At 41.8% G+C, this 22732-nt stretch overlaps 1 protein-coding gene and 1 long non-coding RNA gene across 5 annotated transcripts in view; one reads left to right on the top strand and one right to left on the bottom strand.

Moving 5' to 3' along the window:
- The first annotated feature begins 1175 nt into the window (after positions 1-1175).
- On the top strand, positions 1176-3263 carry LOC124115850. Its single transcript, XR_006858029.2, has 3 exons — positions 1176-1269; positions 1826-2009; positions 2785-3263. It is a non-coding gene; the product is annotated as an uncharacterized LOC124115850 (long non-coding RNA).
- Positions 2754-22732, bottom strand: part of LOC124115848 (cytochrome P450 2C31-like) — a 28330-nt gene continuing 8351 nt past the window's right edge. For all 4 annotated transcript variants that reach the window (XM_046477001.2, XM_046476998.2, XM_046476999.2 and 1 more), the window contains exons 3-8: positions 21341-21471; positions 11520-11732; positions 11005-11125; positions 8975-9240; positions 6237-6364; positions 2754-4888 (exon numbers count right to left, since the gene is read on the bottom strand). In XM_046477001.2, coding sequence (XP_046332957.2) covers positions 4672-4888; positions 6237-6364; positions 8975-9240; positions 11005-11125; positions 11520-11732; positions 21341-21471 — 1076 coding nt within the window. In that variant the 3' untranslated portion in view covers positions 2754-4671. The remainder of the gene's footprint in view (positions 4889-6236; positions 6365-8974; positions 9241-11004; positions 11126-11519; positions 11733-21340; positions 21472-22732) is intronic.

Genomic DNA, 22732 nt, shown 5'->3' with positions numbered 1-22732 from the left:
TACAGTGTATTGTAGAGTAGCGTCCCTTGTCAATCTAAGACCGACATCACTTCAGGCTTCCTTCCCACATTAAGCTGACAAGCTTTAATGCAACTGTTAAAAGAGGCGTTAAACCACAACTCTCTTACTCACATGGTTGTAGTGCGTATGGATTCAGAATATATTGTCCTTGGAAAAATACTTGTCAAATATTTGCCGTTATGGTCATATTATATGAAATGTTGTCGTGTGTATTCCCGCAATGTTTGGAATAGTTATATGAAAGAAGAATAAAATTTCGTTAAAAAGGAAATATTACAGTAATCATATGTTATATTTTGCTTTTAGCGTTTTTTGCACTGTCCTGTTCCTATGTCGCTGCACTAATTATAAGGGAATGGGAATACCTTAGGGAAAAGATAGACAGGCAGGCAGACAGAGCGTCGGTCAGACAGAGAGACAGGCAGAAGATTACTGGGAAGCTAACATGGATACAAACTGACATTACTCTGTGTTTATGATTCATTAATCTGAAAATGCTAACTCATACGAGTTTTGTGATACGATTCCGTTTGTTTGTTTGTTTTCTCATTCATGATGGAGAGAAAACGACAAATCCATGCAGATAGACGGACGGACTATTTCCATCTCACTCGCAATTACATAGAACATACCTATATCATGAAACATATCCGGTAATTTGCGACCAATCGCCTCGCGATTTATGACAGATGGTAAAACCACTTAGTTATAAAATATAGAGTGTTATAATGCAATTTTGCTGTACATTAAAGGGAGCCTATGCGTGAGGTTGCTGCAGCAGATTTGATACAGAAAAAGTCATGTCGTCATTTGACAAAAGTACTGCAAGTTGTTGACTCGTGGTCAACACATTAAAACCGGGCCATATGTTATAGCACTTCCGTACAATATCTTTACGTAAAACCGTATATAAAGGACAACTCTCCCTTAAGCAAATCATAATATAGATTAATCACCACATCCATGCCACGAGTAACCCACTATAACACATACAAAGATTACTAATCCCTGGTATTTCTAGCTACAAGGGTATCATTTGCCGTGATTCATGAGTGAGCTTAAGGGCAGATTAGGACAATGGTCAATACAGACATTGACCAGTGGGAAAGGGGGCGACGGACATCACTCACACCCGTCCGGCAACAGTAGTTTGACCTGTATATAACACAACGTGACAAGCATTAGACTGATATTGACCCGAAGCTATTTTACACGAAGGTCGCGCATACGCAACGTCTGTAGAACTCTGTAAGTTGACACGCTGTTGTTGAATCGTATACTTTTCAAATGTAATCTTCACACCTTTTACCTTTGTTTCATATTCAATGAACCTATTCCTCGTGTGTCACTTCCAACTGTCTATCAAAACTATATTGTTTCTTAAGTTATTGAAGCTATACTTTAGTTTCTACCTGTACTGTTTACTTGCCGATGACAGGAATGGTGGTATACCATTTTTTGTCGACGCATGTAAACGTGTAGACTAACACTAAGTCTATCAAAATATTGCTTTAAAATAATTGTATTTTTTATCTTCAAGAGAACTTTTCCTCATCTGATATGGGGAATAAATGAAACTAGACTTGGTTTAGTTTATTCTAGACTTGCCTAGGCTTTTAGTTAAATATATATTATATATAAATTCCACAGTCATGGCGCAGGACTAGTAAATAGAATAATCTTGAAACTGAATCATAATCAATGCGAACTAGTACAGAGTTGGAAAATCCTTCTGGAGAGTTCATTTATAGTCACATAGTCACATTGACCTTCACCGACAGTCCATTCCGATTGTCTTTTTCAGATGATGAAGATGAAGGTGACAGTTGTCATGGTCCTGTGTCTGGTTGCCGCATCACACGCCTACATTCTGCGCTACCCTCGTGTGATGTATCCAACCGTCTTATATAGAAGAAACCTGACCCCAGTCAGACCTTCACACGTCCAGGCCACCCCCGGACTCAATTCATTGGATCTCATCGATCAAGGTAATGTTATAACTGTTGAAGATGTGTGATAAGTGGATTGATTGAAGATGGGGTTCGCATTCCAGTGATGTGATTAAGGTTTTACCTACATGTTATATGTATTTAAGATAGGATGTACTTCTTGCCGAATAAATTCTGATGCATTCAGACACTTTAGGAGGAAACGGGTGACCAAGCTGTCCAATGCAGATCAAATGAGTGAGTGGGTTGGGTTTAACGCCGCTTTTAACAGTATTGCAGTCATATCGCGGAGTGTCAGCTTAATGTGGGAGGAAAGCCCGGAGTGATGTAGGTCTCAGACGTTTACCACTTCGGTGAAACCCACGAGCATGGGTATGGTGCTGACAAACCTAGAAACATAATCGGGGCGAACCGGGATTCGAACCCACGATCATAGGTTTCTGGCGTGCCTAAGGGACGCGACTCTGCATCACGGCGCCTTAGACGACTGGGCCACCCATGCCTCCTGCAGATCAATGTGCTATGTTAAGGACATATGCTGTATAGAAACTACAAAGATAAAGACTGTTTTTGGTCTCAATTATTTTCGTATAATATGGATTTCATGAATGGTCCCCATATTCCTATGGGGGTAAATTGTCGTTACGAACTACATATTTTGAAACACAATACGATCCCTTTTCTTACACTGTTAACCGACTTTAAGTGGTCATAACGTGATGGGGACCTCTTTGTACCCGGTTCCCCAAGGGCTTATTTCTGTAAATATAAATCTAAGCAATATAATGTTTACTTGAGTTTATTTCTATTTTAGGTACATATGGTCCCGGCGGAAGTGACTTCAGCGCCGGTCTTGGTCCTGTATCCGTTCCTAACACTGCTGGCGTCGTGTCATGGGTGTAGCAAGACAGTGGCACCATGCCTGTGGCACAGTGTTTTCATTTTGATGCGACATGTATGGCAGCCTGTTCATTTGTGGAGGAATAAAGTCAATTGTAACTTGTTTCTGCTCAATATCCAATTCATGCGTCGCCACAGTTACACTTCCTTACACCGAACGCATACTGTCTATATGTATTTAAAAGCGACAAACAAAATGCAAATATCATAAGAAATCTCAACTAAAAGCAGAATATGAAATGACACCAAAGGCTGGAACTGGAATATTGCCCGACTCACTGAAGGAACATTGTAGGAAACACGTTGACCGTATCGTCCGGATTGGCGGGGTTCCGTTGTACATTTATGCTTATATCGCATCATACCACACCAACTGTTATGTCAACCCTGGTAGTTTGCACGAAAAATGAATAATATTCTCGTATAAAAGTAAAAACTAGCAGATATAAACCGTTATAAGTGACACTTCACACAGCTATCATCCTCGATTATCCAGTGTATAATATCTTCATTCTTTACACTATATACCCTGGACCCAATCGTCACCATACCTTCGTTTTGCAAATTTCAGCAGCCATGGACTTAGAACATCATGCAATACTTATGGTAAATAGCTTTTGACGTTGTTAAACGTATCCAACACGCAAACATGATCAATCACATGATACATGTTGACCTCAGGTACAGTGAAAAAAGTTTTGATCGTAGCCTGTCAGATTCATTTAAGCATTGTAAAGTATACACGTACATAAGGTGGGAGAAACATAATAATTGACAGATTTGATAGCTTGTTCAATGCATTGATCGTTTCAATTTGTTAATACTTACTACTATTATTACCTTCTTAGTGCACAGTGGCATTTTAGTATAACCCTCAACAGACGTTGTTGTCATAATAGATTCAAAACGTATTACAGAAAGGCGGCTTCACAAGAAGGGGAACGATCATAAGATGTAGGAATCATATTGCTTTTGTCTTATTTCATTAGTGAGTGAGTGAGTTGTGGTTAACGCCGCTTTTAACAGTATTCCAGTTATATCGCGGCGTGTCAGCTTAGTGTGGGAGGAAAGCCCGAAGTGATGCAGGTCTCAGACGTTTACCACTTCGGTGAAACCCACGAGCACGGGTATGGTGCTGACAAACCTAGAAACATAATCGGGGCGAACCGGGATTCGAACCCGCAATCATAGGTTTCTGGCGTGCCCAAGGGACGCAACTCTGCACAGCGAATCGCGGCGCCTTAGACGACTGAGCCACCCGTGACCCCTATTTAATTATTTGTGTTCTTGTTGATTGATCGAAAGCATATAAGGCAAGACAAACATAACAATTACATGTTATAATTCAAGTTGTATACATGTTCATGATTGTATTGGTTATTTGTATAATATTATGTTGGTCCACATGTGAAGGGTCTTTTGGCTTGACGAAATTGGCAGTGCTAGCAAGCTTGATTCAAGCACCATTTTGTTCGTCTCCTTGAACAAATTATATTTTGTATATATGTCTATTAGTTAATTAAAAAATATATTTTTTAAATTAGGAGCAATTTGTTAAATTGGCAGCCACAGCAAGCCTAATATATTTGTTTGTCAGCCTAACATTTATGATGCATGGCCTGATCAACCTAATAGTAACGATAACCACAACACACTGACGATGTGTGATTTTTATAACATGTCCATCATTACAACGTCTGGGCCTATACTGAGGTAAACTCAACACTACAGTGCATAGCGCCTTTAAGGAGCATAGTTTCGCTGTTCCTAGAAATCAAGCGATTTCTTGCTGCTGCAAAAACTATTTGCTTTCTCGCTTCCTGAGCCGTATCTTATACGCGGGTGGATAGAGGACAACCCCTTGCTCAAAGGTGCGTGAGTCTGCAGGGGGCAAGGGGCATGACTTGTCCTCAAGTATGTCGAAGTTTTGCAGAATGTTGGCCGCACAGAGGAAGACGCGAAGACGACCCATACCTTCACCAGGACATATGCGCTTCCCAAGGCCGAAGGCGACCACTCTGCAATAACAATACTATAATGGTCAGATCACATTGTAGGTACATGAGTTATGGTCAACTGTGATGACTTATTTATTCTTATTTATGGTTGGTTGTGTAGCATAGGGGGCAAATCGCTCGTCAGAAAGCCATGGGTTCATTGCCCACATTAGTACAATCTTTGAAGCCTTTTTCCGGTTTCACTGGCCTCAATACATATTGAGTGAGTGAGTGAGTTGGGTTTAACGCCGCTTTTAACAGTATTCAAGTTATATCGCGGCGTGTCAGCTTAATGTGGGAGGAAAGCCCGAAGTGATGCAGGTCTTAGACGTTTACCACGTCGGTGAAACCCACGAGCACGGGTATGGTGCTGACAAACCTAAAAAACATAATCGGGGCGAACCGGGATTCGAACCCACAATCATAGGTTTCTGGCGTGCCCAAGGGACGCAACTCTGCACAGCGAATCTCGGCGCCTTTGACGACTGGGCCACCCGTGCCCCCCATTACATAATTTATTGAAGTCTACTGAAAGCACCATGATTGTTAAATACACTGTTTATAGCTACAGGGTTGATGATGTTGAGATAAAGCATCAATTCTATTTTCCAGAATTTTCAAATACAATCAAAATCACTAATAGATTCCTCGATACACTTTCAGTATACAGGTTCACTGTTGCCAATATTTGTTCGATGCTTTTAATGTATATTGGAAAATATGTTCAGAAGGCTGAGAAATGAAAAAAATAATCACATGCACAAAATCTGATTCATTTTCAAATTTCATTTTCAAATATGGAATATAAAGAAGATGGACATAATAATGAAGCGATGCTCTATGTTCAGTGAATGGCGACGATGTTTTGATTTTACTTATTCGTGTCCATGACAGATATAAATTAACCAAAGGAACAGAGTAGGCTATTTTAGTGTCTGGAAATGCTTTTTTTGCTAAGGTGGGAATTTATTAAAATCAATATAATTATTTGTTCTACAAAATAATAGAGAAAATAGAAAATATTGTACTGATAACTGCATGCCCAAACAATGTGTGATTATAAGATTAAGCTTCTTCTTTCAGAGTATGAAAATGTATGCGTTGACGCAGTGACCGAAATTTGTTTCTGATTCAAACTCCCAGGCCCCGCATAACGCTAAATGATCGAACCTTCAGTTTAGTTCAGCTATATGGCGGTATTGGTTGCTTAGATATAATGGTATTACAATATAGTTTTGGATCGATGTTCATGATGTCAAGCACTGGGTTGTCTGGTCCTGATTATGTACGGATCGCCGACGTACTGCTGGAATATTGCTGAGTGTGGCGTTAAACAACAAATAGACTTCCATTAACCACTGTTTCTTACCGGCGACGTTTTTCATCGCTATTGGGAAGCAGTTCGCCGCTGTGGTCAAGGAATCTTTCAGGAATGTAGTCGAATGGTCGTTCCCAGAAGTCTTCGTCGTGATGTATTGACCACATGCTGAATAACACCTGAAGATACAGGAGAGAAAAAAACGTTATATGTATCAGTTTATTCTATAGTTTCATATTCTTGATTGTTGCTGAGTATTCGTTTCCCGTTGATTTACGAATTGGCCTTCACTTGTATTAAGTTTATTGGAGTATGAACCTTCATAGAGTGAGGGCCAAACTGTAAGAACTTCGGAGCTTGCGACGACGTTCATACAAATGTTTGGTCCTCACTCTATGAAGGTTCATACTACAATGAACTCACACAAAGTGAAAGTCAATTCTTGCTGTTTTAACAATTTCTTACCTCAAAGGATCTGGGCCAAGAACTAAACACAATTTTATTTAGTATGTGTGACTTCTTGTTTACACTGACAGATATACAACAACCAGAGAAAGTTCTGTAAAGGACTACCACAGTAAGTCAGTCACAATGATAGCGCGTGGTAATACTTTTACATCAAGTACAAGACGTCAAAATGGCCGACACGATAGCCGTTGTTGTTAATGAACCTGTGGCGGTTACATGTGTTAGTCATCATTGATCAACTGGCCGATCATTGAAAGGTGAATAAAGATGCGTGAAACAGACACAAAGGTAAATTCATAGATTGCTGGAGACGGTCAATGTCAGTCTAGGCACGGATTGAGTCGAAACTACGATAGTTTAGATGTGCATTTCTTCGTTTGTTCATTAAGATAGGCCGTAGCGAGGAAATTCGTGAACAATCATGCAGTCAAGCTATCTGGAGTTTCTCAATGTATACTGAAACGCTGAGACCAAGATTAAAGGTTCTGAATGATCAGAAAGAACGCTTCTGTATGTTTTCGTGTTTTGGAATTCCCAGGGGTTTCCCCAGGAATGTGGAAGTAGTCCGTCAGTGTTTACGTCATTTCAAGAACACGGTCTCATGAAAAACGTATGAACGTCAAATTGTGTCGTTCATACACTTATGAAAGTCAATTTCGCGGTCATGTGACCGACCTCTCGTCCAATGGAAAAGCTGTATATCGTGTAAACGTCAAATTAAAAAAATATTGTATGTTGAACAGAAGTTCGTTAACACCTCTGTGCATCCAGTGCTAAATTGCGCTCGCAATTCTGAAAACGCATGCTTAATGACACTGTTGCACTTTCTGTCACTCCAGAGCGCTATTACGTCATCTATTAAGTCATAACATTCATGAATGACGTCATATACTTGATATATACATATACAATGAGGCCGCCTGATGATCTGAATTCGGAGACAAATCAAGAATATTTCCTGATAATTATATTTGAGTGAGTGAGTGAGTTGGGTTTAACGCCGCTTTTAACAGTATTCAAGTCATATCGCGACGTGTCAGCTTAATGTGGGAGGAAAGCCCGAAGTGATGCATGTCTCAGACGTTAACCACTTCGGTGAAACCAACGAGCCCGGGTATGGTGCTGACAAACCTAGAAACATAATTGGGGCGAACCGGGATTCGAACCCTCAATCATAGGTTTTTGGCGTGCCCAAGGGACGCAACTCTGCACAGCGAATCGCGGCGCCTTAGACGACATGGCCACCCGTGTCCCTAAATATATATGAAACACATGTTATGAATGTAATATTTCTTTCGCCAGGCCAAATGCTAAGTTGGAACATGATTCTGGAACTTATCTATATGCAATAAAAAGTCTAGAAGATTTTCGGCTTCGAATCCCATTGCGGAACACATTCAGTTTAGTTTCATAACGAGTGATAGTGGTAGACGAGTTAAACGCCGTTTTGAACTGCATTTCTGTTAATTCACACAAAATAAGATAGAGTTTAATCTGTCATGATGATACTTGAAGACACATAATCAGAACGAATCTTGGATTTCGAACCTACGATGATAGGTTTCTGGCACGCATAAGGGACGCAACTCCGCAAGGTCCTTGTCCACAATCTGGTCAGTTGCTATTGTTACGTACATAAGTACGTCACTGATAGTGAGTGAGTGAGTGAGTTTGGTTTAACGCCGCTTTTAACAGTATTCCAGTTATACCGCGGCGTGTCAGATCAATATCGGAGGAAAGCCCGAAGTGATGCAGGTCTCAGACGTTTACCACTTCGGTGAAATCCACGAGCATGGATATAGTGCTGACAAACCTAGAAACATAATCGGGGCGAACCGGGATTCGAACCCACAATCATAGGTTTCTGGCGTGCCTAAGGGACGCAATTCTGCACAGCGAATCGCGGCGCCTTAGACGACTGAGCCACCCGTGCCCCCGACATCACTGATATGTCCAAACAACTTTAATACTAAAGTAATAGAGAGCTGATTATATGTACTGACGGTGCCAATCTACAAGTCGTACAGCTATGTAAAATGATCTACCAACAACGCAGTTACAGTCAAAAACGAGTCAATTAATCGATACTGATTTTTCTCTGGCGTTGAATGAGCGAGTGAGTACGGTTTTACGCCGCTTTAAGCAATATTCCAGCAATATCACAGCGGGGACACCAAAAATGGGCTTCACACATTGTACCCATGTAGGGAATCGAACCCAAGTCTTCGATGTGACGAGCGAACGCTTTAACCCCTTTTCTGGCGTTGACGTTAAATGTTTCGCTATGCGAGTATAGTTCATGTGTCATCATTGCTACTTACTGTTGTGTTTTTGGGTATGTGGTAGCCATGGAAGTCAACATCCCGATTTGCAACGTGGGGAAAAGGGAGAGGTAAAGGGCTGTGCACCCTGTAAAACTCTAACAGAGCGGCGCTGGTGTAAGGCAGGCGAACCTTGTCGTCGCCCATGACCACGGTGCCAAGGGGAACAACTCTGCCCATTTCAGCTTGAATTTTCTCCTGCACGTTTCGATGTTTGGCTAAATACAACAATGCGCTGAGCAGCGTCTGTCGTGTTGTTTCCGCAGCTGAAACACAAAGTGTATCAATGAGTTTGTGAAGAATTATCTTTGTACTGCATTTTAGTTGTTGATGTGTTTAAGGAGGAGGGGGCATAGTGATGCAGGAGGAACATGTTTAAACCCCCCAGCCCGCGTAGGCGCTGAAAGATCAAGGACCATAATCGGAGCGAATCTTGCAATGAGTAGCGGATCCTGCGTTGTTAAGGGACGCAATTCTGCAAAGCGAATACTAAGTTATTCCGATATATAATGCCATACTTGTGTTTTACCTGACACACCATGCCATGTCATTATTAAAACCAAGTTATGAAATAAGTTTTATTTATATACGTTTTGACACATCAATTAGTAAGTCTGCGTTGGATGCAAGCCTATATCAAGCAGTAAGAATCAAAGTGGAGAACGACACTATATTACGTTTTACTGATGCTCAAAGATAGCGAACCGTGCATCTGAAGAAACACTTTTTAATCCTTTGTCGGTTTTATCATTTTATCGATTGAAGTCAAATGCGACAATCAGAAAAAATAATATCAATTTATATAAATAGTCTTTCGGCGAAATTAATGTAAACATTATTGAATGTTTAGCTGATAGTGTTTTTGAGATGGTGAACACATCGTGTCATTGGAAAAATTAGATTTATTAAAAATGTAAGTACATTTTGGTAGCCAGGCTTTGCCGCGCGCTATAAGCGAGATACAGTTATATTGAAGAGCGCAATAGCGAGGGGACACTGGTACGGCTGCATTGAATTGTATCAGCAATGTTTGTTTTACAGTCAAGATTAGTCCAATTACATTGACAAGTAAGATTAACATAATGCAAGTTTAACAAGGTTGAATCGTCACCAATGATCGTGTTGATTCGCCGCAGCCAATTGTGAGTAAGGCTTCAGTTCGCTATACACGTCACTAATTGGTGGTATTTGAGCTTGTCGATGATCAGATATCAGTTCGCTATATCCGTTAGTTCGCTGTGGGGAGTTCGTTATGTACGTAAAGTTTATAAGATAATATAAAAGGGATAAATCTGGGATGTTTTAACAGTTCGTTGCATCCGTTTGTTCGCTCTATCCGTGTTCGTTATATCCGTTTTCTCTGTTTGTTGTTTTACGCCGCACTCAGCAATATTCAAGCTATATTACGGCGGTCTGTAAATAACGGAGTCTGGACCAGACAATCCAGTGATTGACATCATGAGCATCGATCCACGCAATTGGGATTCGATGACATGCATCAACCTACTCAGCGAGCCTGACCACCCAATCCCGTTAGTCGCCCCCTACGACAAGCGTGGTCGCTTTTTACGGCAAGCATGGGTTGCTGAAGACCTATTCTACCAATCATATCCGTGCTCTACTGTATAGCCAGACGTATTGTTATATATAGCAATGGACCGCCTCCGTGGTCTAGTGGTAGAGCGTCCGCCCGGAGAGAACCCCGGTCGCGTCATACCAAAAGGCGTTAAAAGATGGTACTTGTTCTTACCCTGTCTGGCGCCCGGCATTAAAGGGCTAAAACAAGGACTGGTCGGCTCGGAGTCAGTATACTGTGTCTGAGGGGGGTATTCATGTTAAACTGCGGCATGGTATCTCAGTGGGCTAGCACTATAAATCGGCATCCGTCCGGCCTAGTACAAGCAGCCACACAAACACACACGTACATGCACGTCGCTATATAAGTGCAATAATCTTGGACGCGACGTTAAACCCCATTTTACCTCACCTCACCTCACCTCACCTCACCATATATAGCAATGGATTACAACCTGCGGCAAGGATATCCATGAGCAGTCCTCTGATGTCGTCCTCAGTCAGCTTGTTCCCTTCCACCTCCATGTTGTCTGACAACAGCTGCCCCACCGTGCTTTCCCCATCAATGTCTCCATTCTGTAAAGAAAATAACGGTTATTTTTTATTAAGATTTGTAGGTGTCGCTCAGTATTCCCTGCCCGGATATTTTACTCAAAACCTAAAATCCTGTCCCCGATCAAAATTATGAACAGTTATTGATTATATTATCTGAGTTAGTTTTTGCACTACTGTTAGCAATATTCCAGCTTTATGACGGCGGGGGACACCAGAAAATAGTTTTATACATTTTTCCCCTGTGGGGAATCGAACCCTGGTCTTTGGTGTGACGACGAACGTTTTAACCACTGGACTACCCCGCCGCGTTTTGTATTTGAAAATTCTAAAAGACAAAGATAATGTGTAACATATGCAAATAACATTTTAAAGGGCGCTTAATAAACATATCTTTCAGATATGATATGCTACTTACCGAATATTCTTTGCGGAACAGTTCGATGATTTCATCGATTTTCACCATAAACTCTCTGTAACACCGACCGGCTTTGTTGGGGAAGTATCGCAAAAAGGGAAACAACTCCATCAGAGTGCTGTTGCCTGGATTGGCCAGATAGCTGAGATGATGCTCTATACTACACACCAGCTTCAGCAGCTTATCATTCGCCTCTCGTCGCCTCCCGGTCAGCTGTGGGAAATGCATCACTTGCATGTACACACCATATTCACAATCAATTCAGGTAACACGGTCATTAGTTAAACTTACAGTGGTGACACAATTATTATGCGAGTGAATTCACGTCTCAATGAAAGCCCTCATATTCAAAGGACGAGGTCGTAAAATGTAGGATAAGGGCCCCTTTGCCCAATTTGACATGATACATTGTGAAAAACAGAAACTGTGTATTTTTATAAGAATATTATCGGACATGTTTATAGGTCTGACAATTAGCCCTTTTGAACTTATGACATTGTACATAAAAATGATTATGAATAAAAAAGTCTGATTGCTTGAAATTTAAAACAAAACATATTTGAGCAATGTTTTAAGAAGAGCCGTATGACGCTCTTTGAAATATTCGTAGAATATGCATGGTCGAAGGTATTTTAAAAGTTGTGTAATGGACACAATTATTTGGAAAGTATTGGAAAGCTGAAATCGTTTTTCGTGCCATAAAGTCTTGTTGGTTGTACTTTGTCACTCTGAATCATTATACAAATAGGACGCCAATTAGGTGGTTTCACTTGTATTGTCAGGTGGGGAAACATGTAGAATAGAACTGACTATTTGACCACTATCTAACGATGTCAAATCATCGATACACCTGAAGCTTATTAAGTTTAACTTCCCGTGTTTTTATTTTACCAATCCAGAGGAAACTATATTTGTAGTTTGGAGAAGAGTTTGAACTTTCCTCTCAACCTTACTGTGGTGAGGGGGTGAGGTGTGTGTCATTCTTCAGTAACTTGGACACATTGAAATGAACATTTACTTGAATGGTTGAACAGTACCCCAATAAAGGCATGTCAAGGAAGAAAGTCAAACAAAGTCATTAGATTGATCCTTTATGCCAGAGGTTATATATAACTGGCCCGGAACTTTCGATTACTCGAGAAAATGAGTGAGTGAGTGAGTTGGGTTTAACGCCGCTTTTAACAGTATTCCAGTCATATCACGGCGTGTCAGCTTAATGTGGGAGGAAAGCCCGAAGTGATGTAGGTCTCAGACGTTTACCACTTGGGTGAAACCCACGAGCACGGGTATGGTGCTGACAAACCTAGAAACATAATCGGGGCGAACCGCAACTATTCAAGAATCATAATCAGGGGGTTCTGGAATTCGAGTGAGTATGGTTGTATGCCGCTTTTAGCAATATTCCAGCAACATCGCGACGGGAGACGGGTCTTCGGCGTGACGAGCGAACGCTTTAAGCACTAGGCAACCACACCGCCCCTGGGAAAAACTGATTATTGCGAAATCGAGAGGACATCGTCACGCGAGTTTTCTGTGACTCAGCGATACAGGGGTCACAGAATTTGACAAGGGACATAGTTTGAATATGTTAGGAGATACTCGTATGAACATTATCTGATTAGGCACGAAACGTTCTGGTCTCGTCCCTGACACGTTGGTCTGTTATCTGTACAAGGTACGTTTATACCCATAGGGTTAGGAATAACCCAGTCCAAAAAAATCATCGTATGTGCACTGGTACAAATATCACTTCACACGCGCCAGTGTATTGTTTACGTCATCCGGACGGCATTGTTGACGTCATTCAAATCATAATAATTTTTTTTATTTGACGTTTACACGATATGCGACATTTCCATTGGACGAGAGATCGGTCACATGACCGCGAAATTGACGTTCATAAGTGTATGCACGACACAATTTGACGTTCATACGTTTTTCACGAGACCGTGTTCTTGAAATGACGTAAACACTGACGGACTACTTCCACATTCCTGGGGAAACCCCTGGGAATTCCCTAGCACGAAAACATACATATTAAACATTATTTCTGATCATTTAGAACCTTTAATCTTGGTCTCAGAATTTTAGTATACATTGAGAAACGTAAGAGAGCTTGACTGCATGATTGTTCACGAATTTCCTCGCTACGGCCAATCCTAATGAGCAAACGAAGAAATGCACATCGAAACTATCGTCAGTATCGACTCGATCTGTGTCTAGGCTGACAGTGATTGTCTCCAGCAATCTACGAATTTACCTTGGTGTCTGTTTGACGCATCTTTAATCACCTTTCAATAATTGGTCAGTTGATCAATGATGACTAACACATGTAACCGCAAAAGGTTCATTAACAACTTCGGAAATCCCCCCGTCACGTTTATCGTGTCGGCCATTTTGACGTCTTGTACTTGATGTAAATGTATTACGACGCGCTGTCATTGTGACTGACTTACTGAGGTAGTTCATTACAGACCTTTCTCATCTAATGTGGATATAATATGAACACATGTGTTGCGTAAGATGTTTCTGAAGAGCAAGTTCTGCATCCATACGCTCATGTCACCTCGTCGCAAGCTCCGACGTTCATACAGTTTGCCCCTCACTCTATGAAGGTTCATACTCCAATGAACTCACACAAAGTGAAGGTCAATTCTTAATTGTGTTGTAAGATCGAAATGACGTTACCCTAGAAACCATGAAGATTGTTGACGTCATTCTACAATTGTGTTTTTCAAAAGCCCCCGTTACACTATCAAAAAACATTTTGACCAAGTTTTTGATAGCGTAACATGCCGTCAAAAACTTTGACAATTGTTTGACGGGACGGGACCGATCCTATTTCTCGTCAAACTTTGATCAAAGTTTAATGACGTTGATTTAATATAATTAGCCAATCAGACTGCAAGGAACATTTACCCTTTTCAACCGGAAGTGCATAGAGTCAAGCCAAAATGAGTCAACTTTTTTGGACGGACGAGATGTTGGAAGAATTAATTGTTTGTTTTAACAACGAACAGCCATTCTCGGGACCAAATATGCCTTTGCCTACCCCGACGCCGCCTTCTCAACATGGCAATATACAAAATACATATGACAACAGCGAACAATTCTTCGTCAGTAGCATCAACCTTGGCAAGATAATTCCAACCCAAACTTTGACGGCCTGTCAAAAACTTTCTTGAGTGTGAACATTGACCAAGTTTTTTATCAAAGTTTTGATCAAAGACTGCAACCGTGATCAGTGCATTTTTCTAAAAGGGGCTAAAACGAATGTAGATATAATGGGTAATAAAGAATTTATAACACTCACATGTGTGTCACACTGATTTTACGATACTCGTGTAAGAATCCATGGAGTACCCTCAATCTCGTTTGGGAAATACAACAATTTTGAAGAAGTCGGAATATTGCTTAAATATGTCTAAAACCCAACTCGTTCACTCACTCACTCACTCACTCACAGCTAACAAAGAGACCATAGAAATTCGGGACCCCACTCAAGTTGAAAATGGGCCTTTGCCAACAATCCCATAGAAACTGTCAGTTCGACAGGTTATAAGTCACACCAAAGTCATTAGATGGACAAAGGCATGCACTGTTGTGTCAGAAAGGAAAGCCCCGTGTTTGAAAACGCTTACACACAGAAATGCGATCCACCTGTATATAACGCCTTAGAAATCGTTGACAGGATAATTGCATCGACCTTCAAATGTGATTGTCAGGTCTGGAGCTTACGAAGAAGACACACACAAAAGCATCACAGGATGTTTTGTTAAAGTGTGTTACACACAAACTTTAGAATGCCAAATGTAGTGTTTTTGGTGAGTATGGAACTGATACACACTGAAACATAATTCTGGGCGCTCTGATCAGGCATATAAGAACATTTCTACTAGTTAAATATACGACGATGTGTCTACGTAACTGTCTCTCCCCCCTCCCCGTACATGTGTCTACGTAACTGTCTCTCTCCCTGTACATGTGTCTACGTAAGTGTCTCTCTCCCTGTACATGTGTCTACGTAACTGTCTCTCCCCCCTCCCCGTACATGTGTCTACGTAACTGTCTCTCTCCCTGTACATGTGTCTACGTAACTGTCTCTCTCCCTGTACATGTGTCTACGTAACTGTCTCTCTCCCTGTACATGTGTCTACGTAACTGTCTCTCTCCCTGTACATGTGTCTACGTAACTGTCTCTCTCCCTGTACATGTGTCTACGTAAGTGTCTCCCCCTGTACATGTGTCTACGTAACTGTCTCCCCCCCCCCCCCCCCCCCCTGTCCATGTGTGTATGTAACTGTCTCTCTCCATGTACATGTGTGTATGTAACTGTTTCCTCCTGTACATGTGTCTACGTAACTGTCTCTCTCCCTGTACATGTGTCTACGTAACTGTCTCCCCCTGTACATGTGTCTACGTAACTGTCTCCCCCCCCCCCCCCCCCCCTGTCCATGTGTGTATGTAACTGTCTCTCTCCATGTACATGTGTGTATGTAACTGTTTCCTCCTGTACATGTGTCTACGTAACTGTCTCTCTCCATGTACATGTGTCTACGTAACTGTCTCTCTCCATGTACATGTGTCTACGTAACTGTCTCCCCCTGTACATGTGTCTACGTAACTGTCTACCCCTGTACATGTGTGTATGTAACTGTTTCCTCCTGTACATGTGTCTACGTAACTGTCTCCCCCTGTACATGTGTGTATGTAACTGTCTCTCTCCCTGTACATGTGTGTATGTAACTGTCTCCTCCTGTACATGTGTGTACGTAACTGTCTCCCTCCCTGTTCATGTGTCTACGTAACTGTATCCCCCTGTACATGTGTGTACGTAACTGTTTCTCTCCCTGTACATGTGTGTATGTAACTGTCTCTCTCCATGTACATGTGTGTACGTAACTGTCTCCCTCCCTGTTCATGTGTCTACGTAACTGTATCCCCCTGTACATGTGTGTACGTAACTGTTTCTCTCCCTGTACATGTGTGTATGTAACTGTCTCTCTCCATGTACATGTGTGTACGTAACTGTCTCTCTCCCTGTACATGTGTGTACGTAACTGTCTCCCTCCCTGTACATGTGTGTACGTAACTGTCTCTCTCCCTGTACATGTGTGTACGTAACTGTCTCCCTCCCTGTACATGTGTCTACGTAACTGTTTCTCTCCCTGTACATGTGTGTACGTAACTGTCTCTCTCCATGTACATGTGTGTACGTAACTGTCTCTCTCCCTGTACATGTGTGTACGTAACTGTCTCCCTCCCTGTACATGTGTGTACTTGACTGTCTCCCTTCCTGTACACGTCTGTACGTGACTGTCTCCCTTCCTGTACATGTGTCTACGTGACTGTCTCTCTCCCGGTATATGTGTTTACGTGACTGTGTCTCCCGGCAAGTGTGTACATGTTTCTCGCCCTGGGTGCCGTTGTACAAAGCGATCTTAGCGCCAAGGTGATCGTAACTCCCATACCTTAACATAGACTTACGACAGTCGTAGCGCTAAGGTTGTTTTGTACAACGGCACCCTGTACATTTGTTTACCTACGTATTATTGTGTAGTCCATGTACGGGTACACGTTTTCGTATATTTGCATGTTCTTTGTACGTGGGTGTCATTTCGTGTACCCTGTACACGCGTACGTGACTGTCTTGTAAAGGGCTGCACGTGCCGCTCATCAGCTACGGATTGCGAGTGTGATAGACCATAACGATCTATCGAGCATTCTTTGTACGGCATGTGACTAAAGGCCCGGTTTGACAATGAATATGTTAAATGTAAGGACAACAACCGAAGCGTTAACTTCGCTTTACCACATGCGTCGCTGGTTTGAGTGCCCAACCCAAAGCAGGTTCAGAGATCAGCTTGACATGGCCCTATGCGCAAAATAGCACACACAAGCAGTTACAACAACGCAGCTCGAGACGAAATCCACGCAGTCTATTTGAACAGTAAACACGCCAGTCTCCTGAGAGCAGGTGGAACTCCAACGAATCCCTCTCTGTTGAACAAGTTACACATAATCAACTTTCCCATGATCACTGTCAATACGTGAACGGGAATCTCACACTGAGGTCACAGCAACGAATTGCCCTGGAAAGAACAGTCGAGTCATCGAGAAAACCACTTGTTTTTACATGTGGAATAGCTGTGTTTAAAACGCACCTGCGTGTGAATATCGCGGAATTTGAAGCCCTACAAAATGAGGTATTGATTATAGCAGCTCGGTATCTTTGAGTTAGTTGGACATGCTGTTTTCCACACAACATATATGTAGTTTAATTAAATCTGCACACATATTTCTCTACCTCCGACCAGTGAGTCTATATATAATGGATTTCTCATTTTTCTTACTCGGGAAATGGCTATCGCCCAAGGACGTGAGAGATATTTAGGCCAGTTAAATACTACGTACATTTTATTGCAACTTAAAATTATTGCTTACAGAAAGATATTCTCGAGTTAGTTATATTCCCCCTTGTTCTAAATCACCATCCCCGTGCTCGTGGGTTTCACCCGAGTGGTAAACGTCTGAGACCTGCATCACTTCGGGCTTTCCTCCCACATTAAGCTGACACGCCGCGATTTAACTGGAATACTGTTAAAAGCGGCGTTAAACCCAACTCACTCACTCACTCCTACCTACAATGAATGATATGAGACTGTATACAATAAGATGATAAGTTAGAAAAATACTTCTTCCACATTTGAGAAAGACTTTAGCTAATAACATTTACATTTGGACCTCGCATTTACACTTCATTATAGAAAAGGAAAACAATTAAAATAAATCGTGCTCTGATCGAGATTTGGTCGCGACCGAATAGTTCTTATAAGGTACGAATGATGAGACCTTTGGTTTTAAGTGTAGTTTATTTGTGCATGGGTTATTCCTATAATTAATATGATCTGTCAAGTTATGAACATTGATGTTAGTTTTGATCAAAGAAGGATTAATCTGGGTTTCCTTTACCAATCGAGATTCACTGTAAAACGGTGATACACGAACCTTTGTAAAATAAATCTGGATTAGATTAAACGTTAATCCTCTCTTGTTTAAGGGATTATTAAGGGATACGGCTCAATGACTCCTATGTCAACTATGGGGGCAAGCAAAGAGGGAACCCCCCTACCCCATCCAACCCTAACCCTACCCCCCCCCCCCCCCCCCCTCCCCCCTTTCTTGTAGATGAAATATGTATAACCTTTTTGAGGACGAAGACCATCTCCTTCTTCATCAATTTACAAAAGCCTTTTGAAAAGCTTTTTTCGGTATCCAGCCATTTATGACACAATGAATAACGTATACACCGATAACGTATTCAGCCTTTCGTTATGGACAACCGCGATCTTCTATTCACAATGGATATCACAGCAAGAACTCGCCACATGAAGAATTTCTATCCACCCCATTGTGATATCGAATCAGAACACATCTGATGTACTACATGTAAATTTTTATATTCACATTATCACTGTTGAGTGGACCGTGAAGACCCGAGGAGAGAACAGGTCTTCAGCAGCCCATGTTTGACGTGATAGGCGACAAACGGGATCGGGTGGTCAGTCTCGCTGACTTCATTGATGCATGTCATCGTATCCCAATTGCGTGGATCGATGCTCATGATGCCAATCACTGGATTGTCTGGTCCAGACTCGATTATGTACATACAGCCGTGGTATAGCTGGAGTATTGCTGAGTGCGGCGTTGACAACAAACAAACATGATTGAGTGAGTGAATGTATGTTGTTTAACGCCGCAGATGACGTTGACGTGTATGATGACACACAGTCAGAATCATGGTCCTAGGTCCGCTCTAATGTTAATTATATATATATTGTGTGGCCATTCTGACCCAGAATCTCCTTAATGATCACCTTGTGCTTCCATGCCCAGGTGGACTGTACATTTGACTTGGAATGCTGTTTCTAATGTGAATGAAATTATGTACAGTAAACTACGTTTATAACGAACACGCTTAAAACAAACTGACCTATATAACGAACTTTTTTTAGGCCAGACCATTTGTGGTATAAATGCTGTATGTATGCTTATAACGAACTACGGTTATTACGAACTAAAATGAGCGGTCCCTTCGAGTTCGTTATAAGCGTAGTTTACTGTAGTTCCCTGCTCTGTATCAGGATTACAGCAAATACCACAACAGTTTGTTGAAGGCATGATGTGTATACTTAAATACAACAGCAATTGTGCTATTATTAATGATATGATGATTATTTATAAGAATAAACAAATTCAAAATTGAAAATTCAAATTCTTTCTATCATTTTTGTGCTCTTTTAACAGGTTTATGTATAATATAGAAACCTGGTTATTTTCGTTTCCCAATCGAGATTTACAAAGGGAATGATAACTGAAGTGAAACTTTCAAAACGCACTCAACGGTACCAAGCTATCGGGGTCAGTCTTGACAGGCGGTCTATCGTGTACACAGAACATTTATCAATATGGACAGCTATATACAGTGAACCTTATTAATCCGGATGATACTGTTCAGTGAAATTATTCGGATTAACAGATGTCCGGATTAGCGAAACATAGGTTAATTGTTATGTCCTTCTTGTTCAATGTAGGTCACCCCGATTATCCAGTGTATTCATTAAATATCCATATTATTATAATAAAAAACTTGACGCATACACCGCCATAACCTCGTTTTGAGCCCGATCTGTACAGCGCTAAATTAACCATCCAAAGAACTCGCATGAGCGAGAGAGTATCTGTGTCATAGGAGAGAGAGAGAGGGAGAGAGAGAGAGAGAGAGAGAGAGAGAGAGAGTGACGTCACTTCCCAAACGAACCTATGATGCTAAATGGGTATTTATCGCAATAGAATGGCGATAACACCCTAAATAATCGAGGAAGTAGGTGGGTATTCCAAACGGGCATCAGCCGGTACCGGGGTACGGTACTAATTGGACATAAACTAAAGTGGTTTCATTTAAGTAAACATCATCGTAATTATTATGATATTTCAGCTATGAATAATAACTATTTTTTTAATTAATTAGTTATATGATCACAGTTAGTTTGGATAATCAACTACCGGACAAAACACAAGTATACAGTTGAACATCCCCACTTCCCTCTGCTGGTTAATGTGCTCTATGAAATTGTGCCCCCTTGTTCCTTGAGATGTGCTGTGCACGTCGCCTGTTGTGAAATATACCAATCAAAACAAGTTAAGGATCACACAATTCTTTTATATTATTATAGTCATGACATATGAACTCTAGTAATATAAAATAACCGGGTGATCCTCAACTATTTTTGAGTAGTATACATGTAATCTCGCCTATGATACCCGTCCCAAATTCCCCACCATGGAATCGACCATTTCTTGTTTGTTTCATTTTTAGCGAGCACCAAACATGGACGTACACTTTCCTAAGCCCGACAGTTTAGTATTTTGGAGGTGAGGTGAATGGGGTTTAACGTCGCGTCCAAGATTATTGCATTTATGTAGCGACGTGTATGTACGTGTGTGTTTGTGTGGCTGCTTGTACCAGTCCGGACTGATGCCGATTTATAGTGCTAGCTCACTGAGAAACCATGCCGCAGTTTAACATGAATACCCCACTCAGACACAGTATACTGACTCCGAGCCGACCAGTCCTTGTTTTAGCCCCTTAATGCCGAGCGCCAGACAGGGTAAGAACAAGTACCATCTTTTAACGTCTTTTGGTATGACGCGGCCGGGGATCGAACCCCGGACCTTCCGCTCTCCGGGCGGACGCTCTACCACAAGACCACGGAGGCGGTCTAGTATTATAATATAAGAAATGGCAAAGGGATACTCACAAGTGTTAGCATGGTGTTGGTGATATAAATGTAAATGTCGTGTTTAGGATCAAAGGCATCAGTCCCGTGTGCTTGGAATCTTTCTATCAGATGGTCAATTTCCATGTAGATAGTATCTTTCGATGTGGACTCTAGAACATAAAAACATATATTGAATGCGTTGAGTTTAACGTCGTGTATAAACAGTATTTCAATTGTAACACTTTCTGTTATGGAGGAAATTGTTCAAACAAAAGTATTGGCACAGATATGACACAGAGGTGCGCACTGACCATAATCAGGGCGAATCTGGGATTCGAACTCATGAACTCCGGATCCTGATACGCAGTGCAAACCCTGAAACAAATCTCATCGACGTTGCTTTTGACTCACGGAGACCGTTGATCGACCGTGTGTGTGTGTGTGTGTGTGTGTGTGTGTGTGTGTGTGTGTGTGTGTGTGTGTGTGTGTGGTGTGGTGTGGTGTGGTGTGGTGTGGTGTGGTGTGTGTGTGTGTGTGTGTGTGTATGTGTGTGGTGTGGTGGTGGTGGTGGTGTGGTGTGGTGTGTGTGTGTGTGTGTGTGTGTGTGTGTGTGTGTGTGTGTGTGTGTGTGTGTGTGTGTGTGTGTGTGTGTGTGTGTGTGGTGTGGTGTGGTGTGTGTGTGGTGTGGTGTGTGTGTGGTGTGGTGTGGTGTGGTGTGGTGTGGTGTGTGTGTGTGTGTGTGTGTGGCTACTTATACTAGGTCGGGCGTTTTTCGCTTTTATAGTGCTAGTTCACTGCGAAACCATGCCACAGTTTAACATGGCGACCCTACTCGGACACATAATCTCCTGCCTCCAGGAACAGTCCTTGTTTTATCTCGTAACAGCTTAGGCCTTACTTGGGCCCAACAAACTTATTACGACGCGTGTGTGTGTGGTTGGTGTGTGTGCGTGCGTGCGTGCGTGCGTGCGTGCGTGCGCACGTGTATGGTTGGTGTGTGTGCGTGCCTGCGTGCGCACGTGTGTTGTTGGTGTGTGGTGTGGTGTGGTGTGGTGTGGTGTGGTGTTAGGTGTGTGTGTGTGTGTGTGTGTGTGTACGTGTGTGTGTGTACGTGCGTGCGTGCGTGTGTGCGCACGTGTGTTGTTGGTGTGTGTGTATGGATGATCCAACAAGTCAAGCATCAAGCACATTTTTTTTTATTCATGAATCTTTATCCTGTATTTATCCTTCCCGTCCCTTCTCAGATCATAGAATATCAGACTATCAACCGATCGTCACCTTACACGATAGATAAAGCTTCAAAATATCACCAGACACATTGTGAGGTCCTCGCACACTCTCCATGATAACTGTGAGACCTGTTAGTATTAATTACATATTCTGATAAGTGTGAGACAGATATGAGATCATTGAAGCATCAGCAGCTGGAGT

The sequence above is a fragment of the Haliotis rufescens genome, unplaced genomic scaffold (genome assembly GCF_023055435.1).
Source record: "Haliotis rufescens isolate VD_foot unplaced genomic scaffold, xgHalRufe1.0.p SCAF_12, whole genome shotgun sequence".
NCBI classification, from domain to species: domain Eukaryota; kingdom Metazoa; phylum Mollusca; class Gastropoda; order Lepetellida; family Haliotidae; genus Haliotis; species Haliotis rufescens.
The sequence above is the reverse complement of the archived record's forward strand: the minus strand, read 5'-3'. Positions and strand labels throughout refer to the sequence as shown.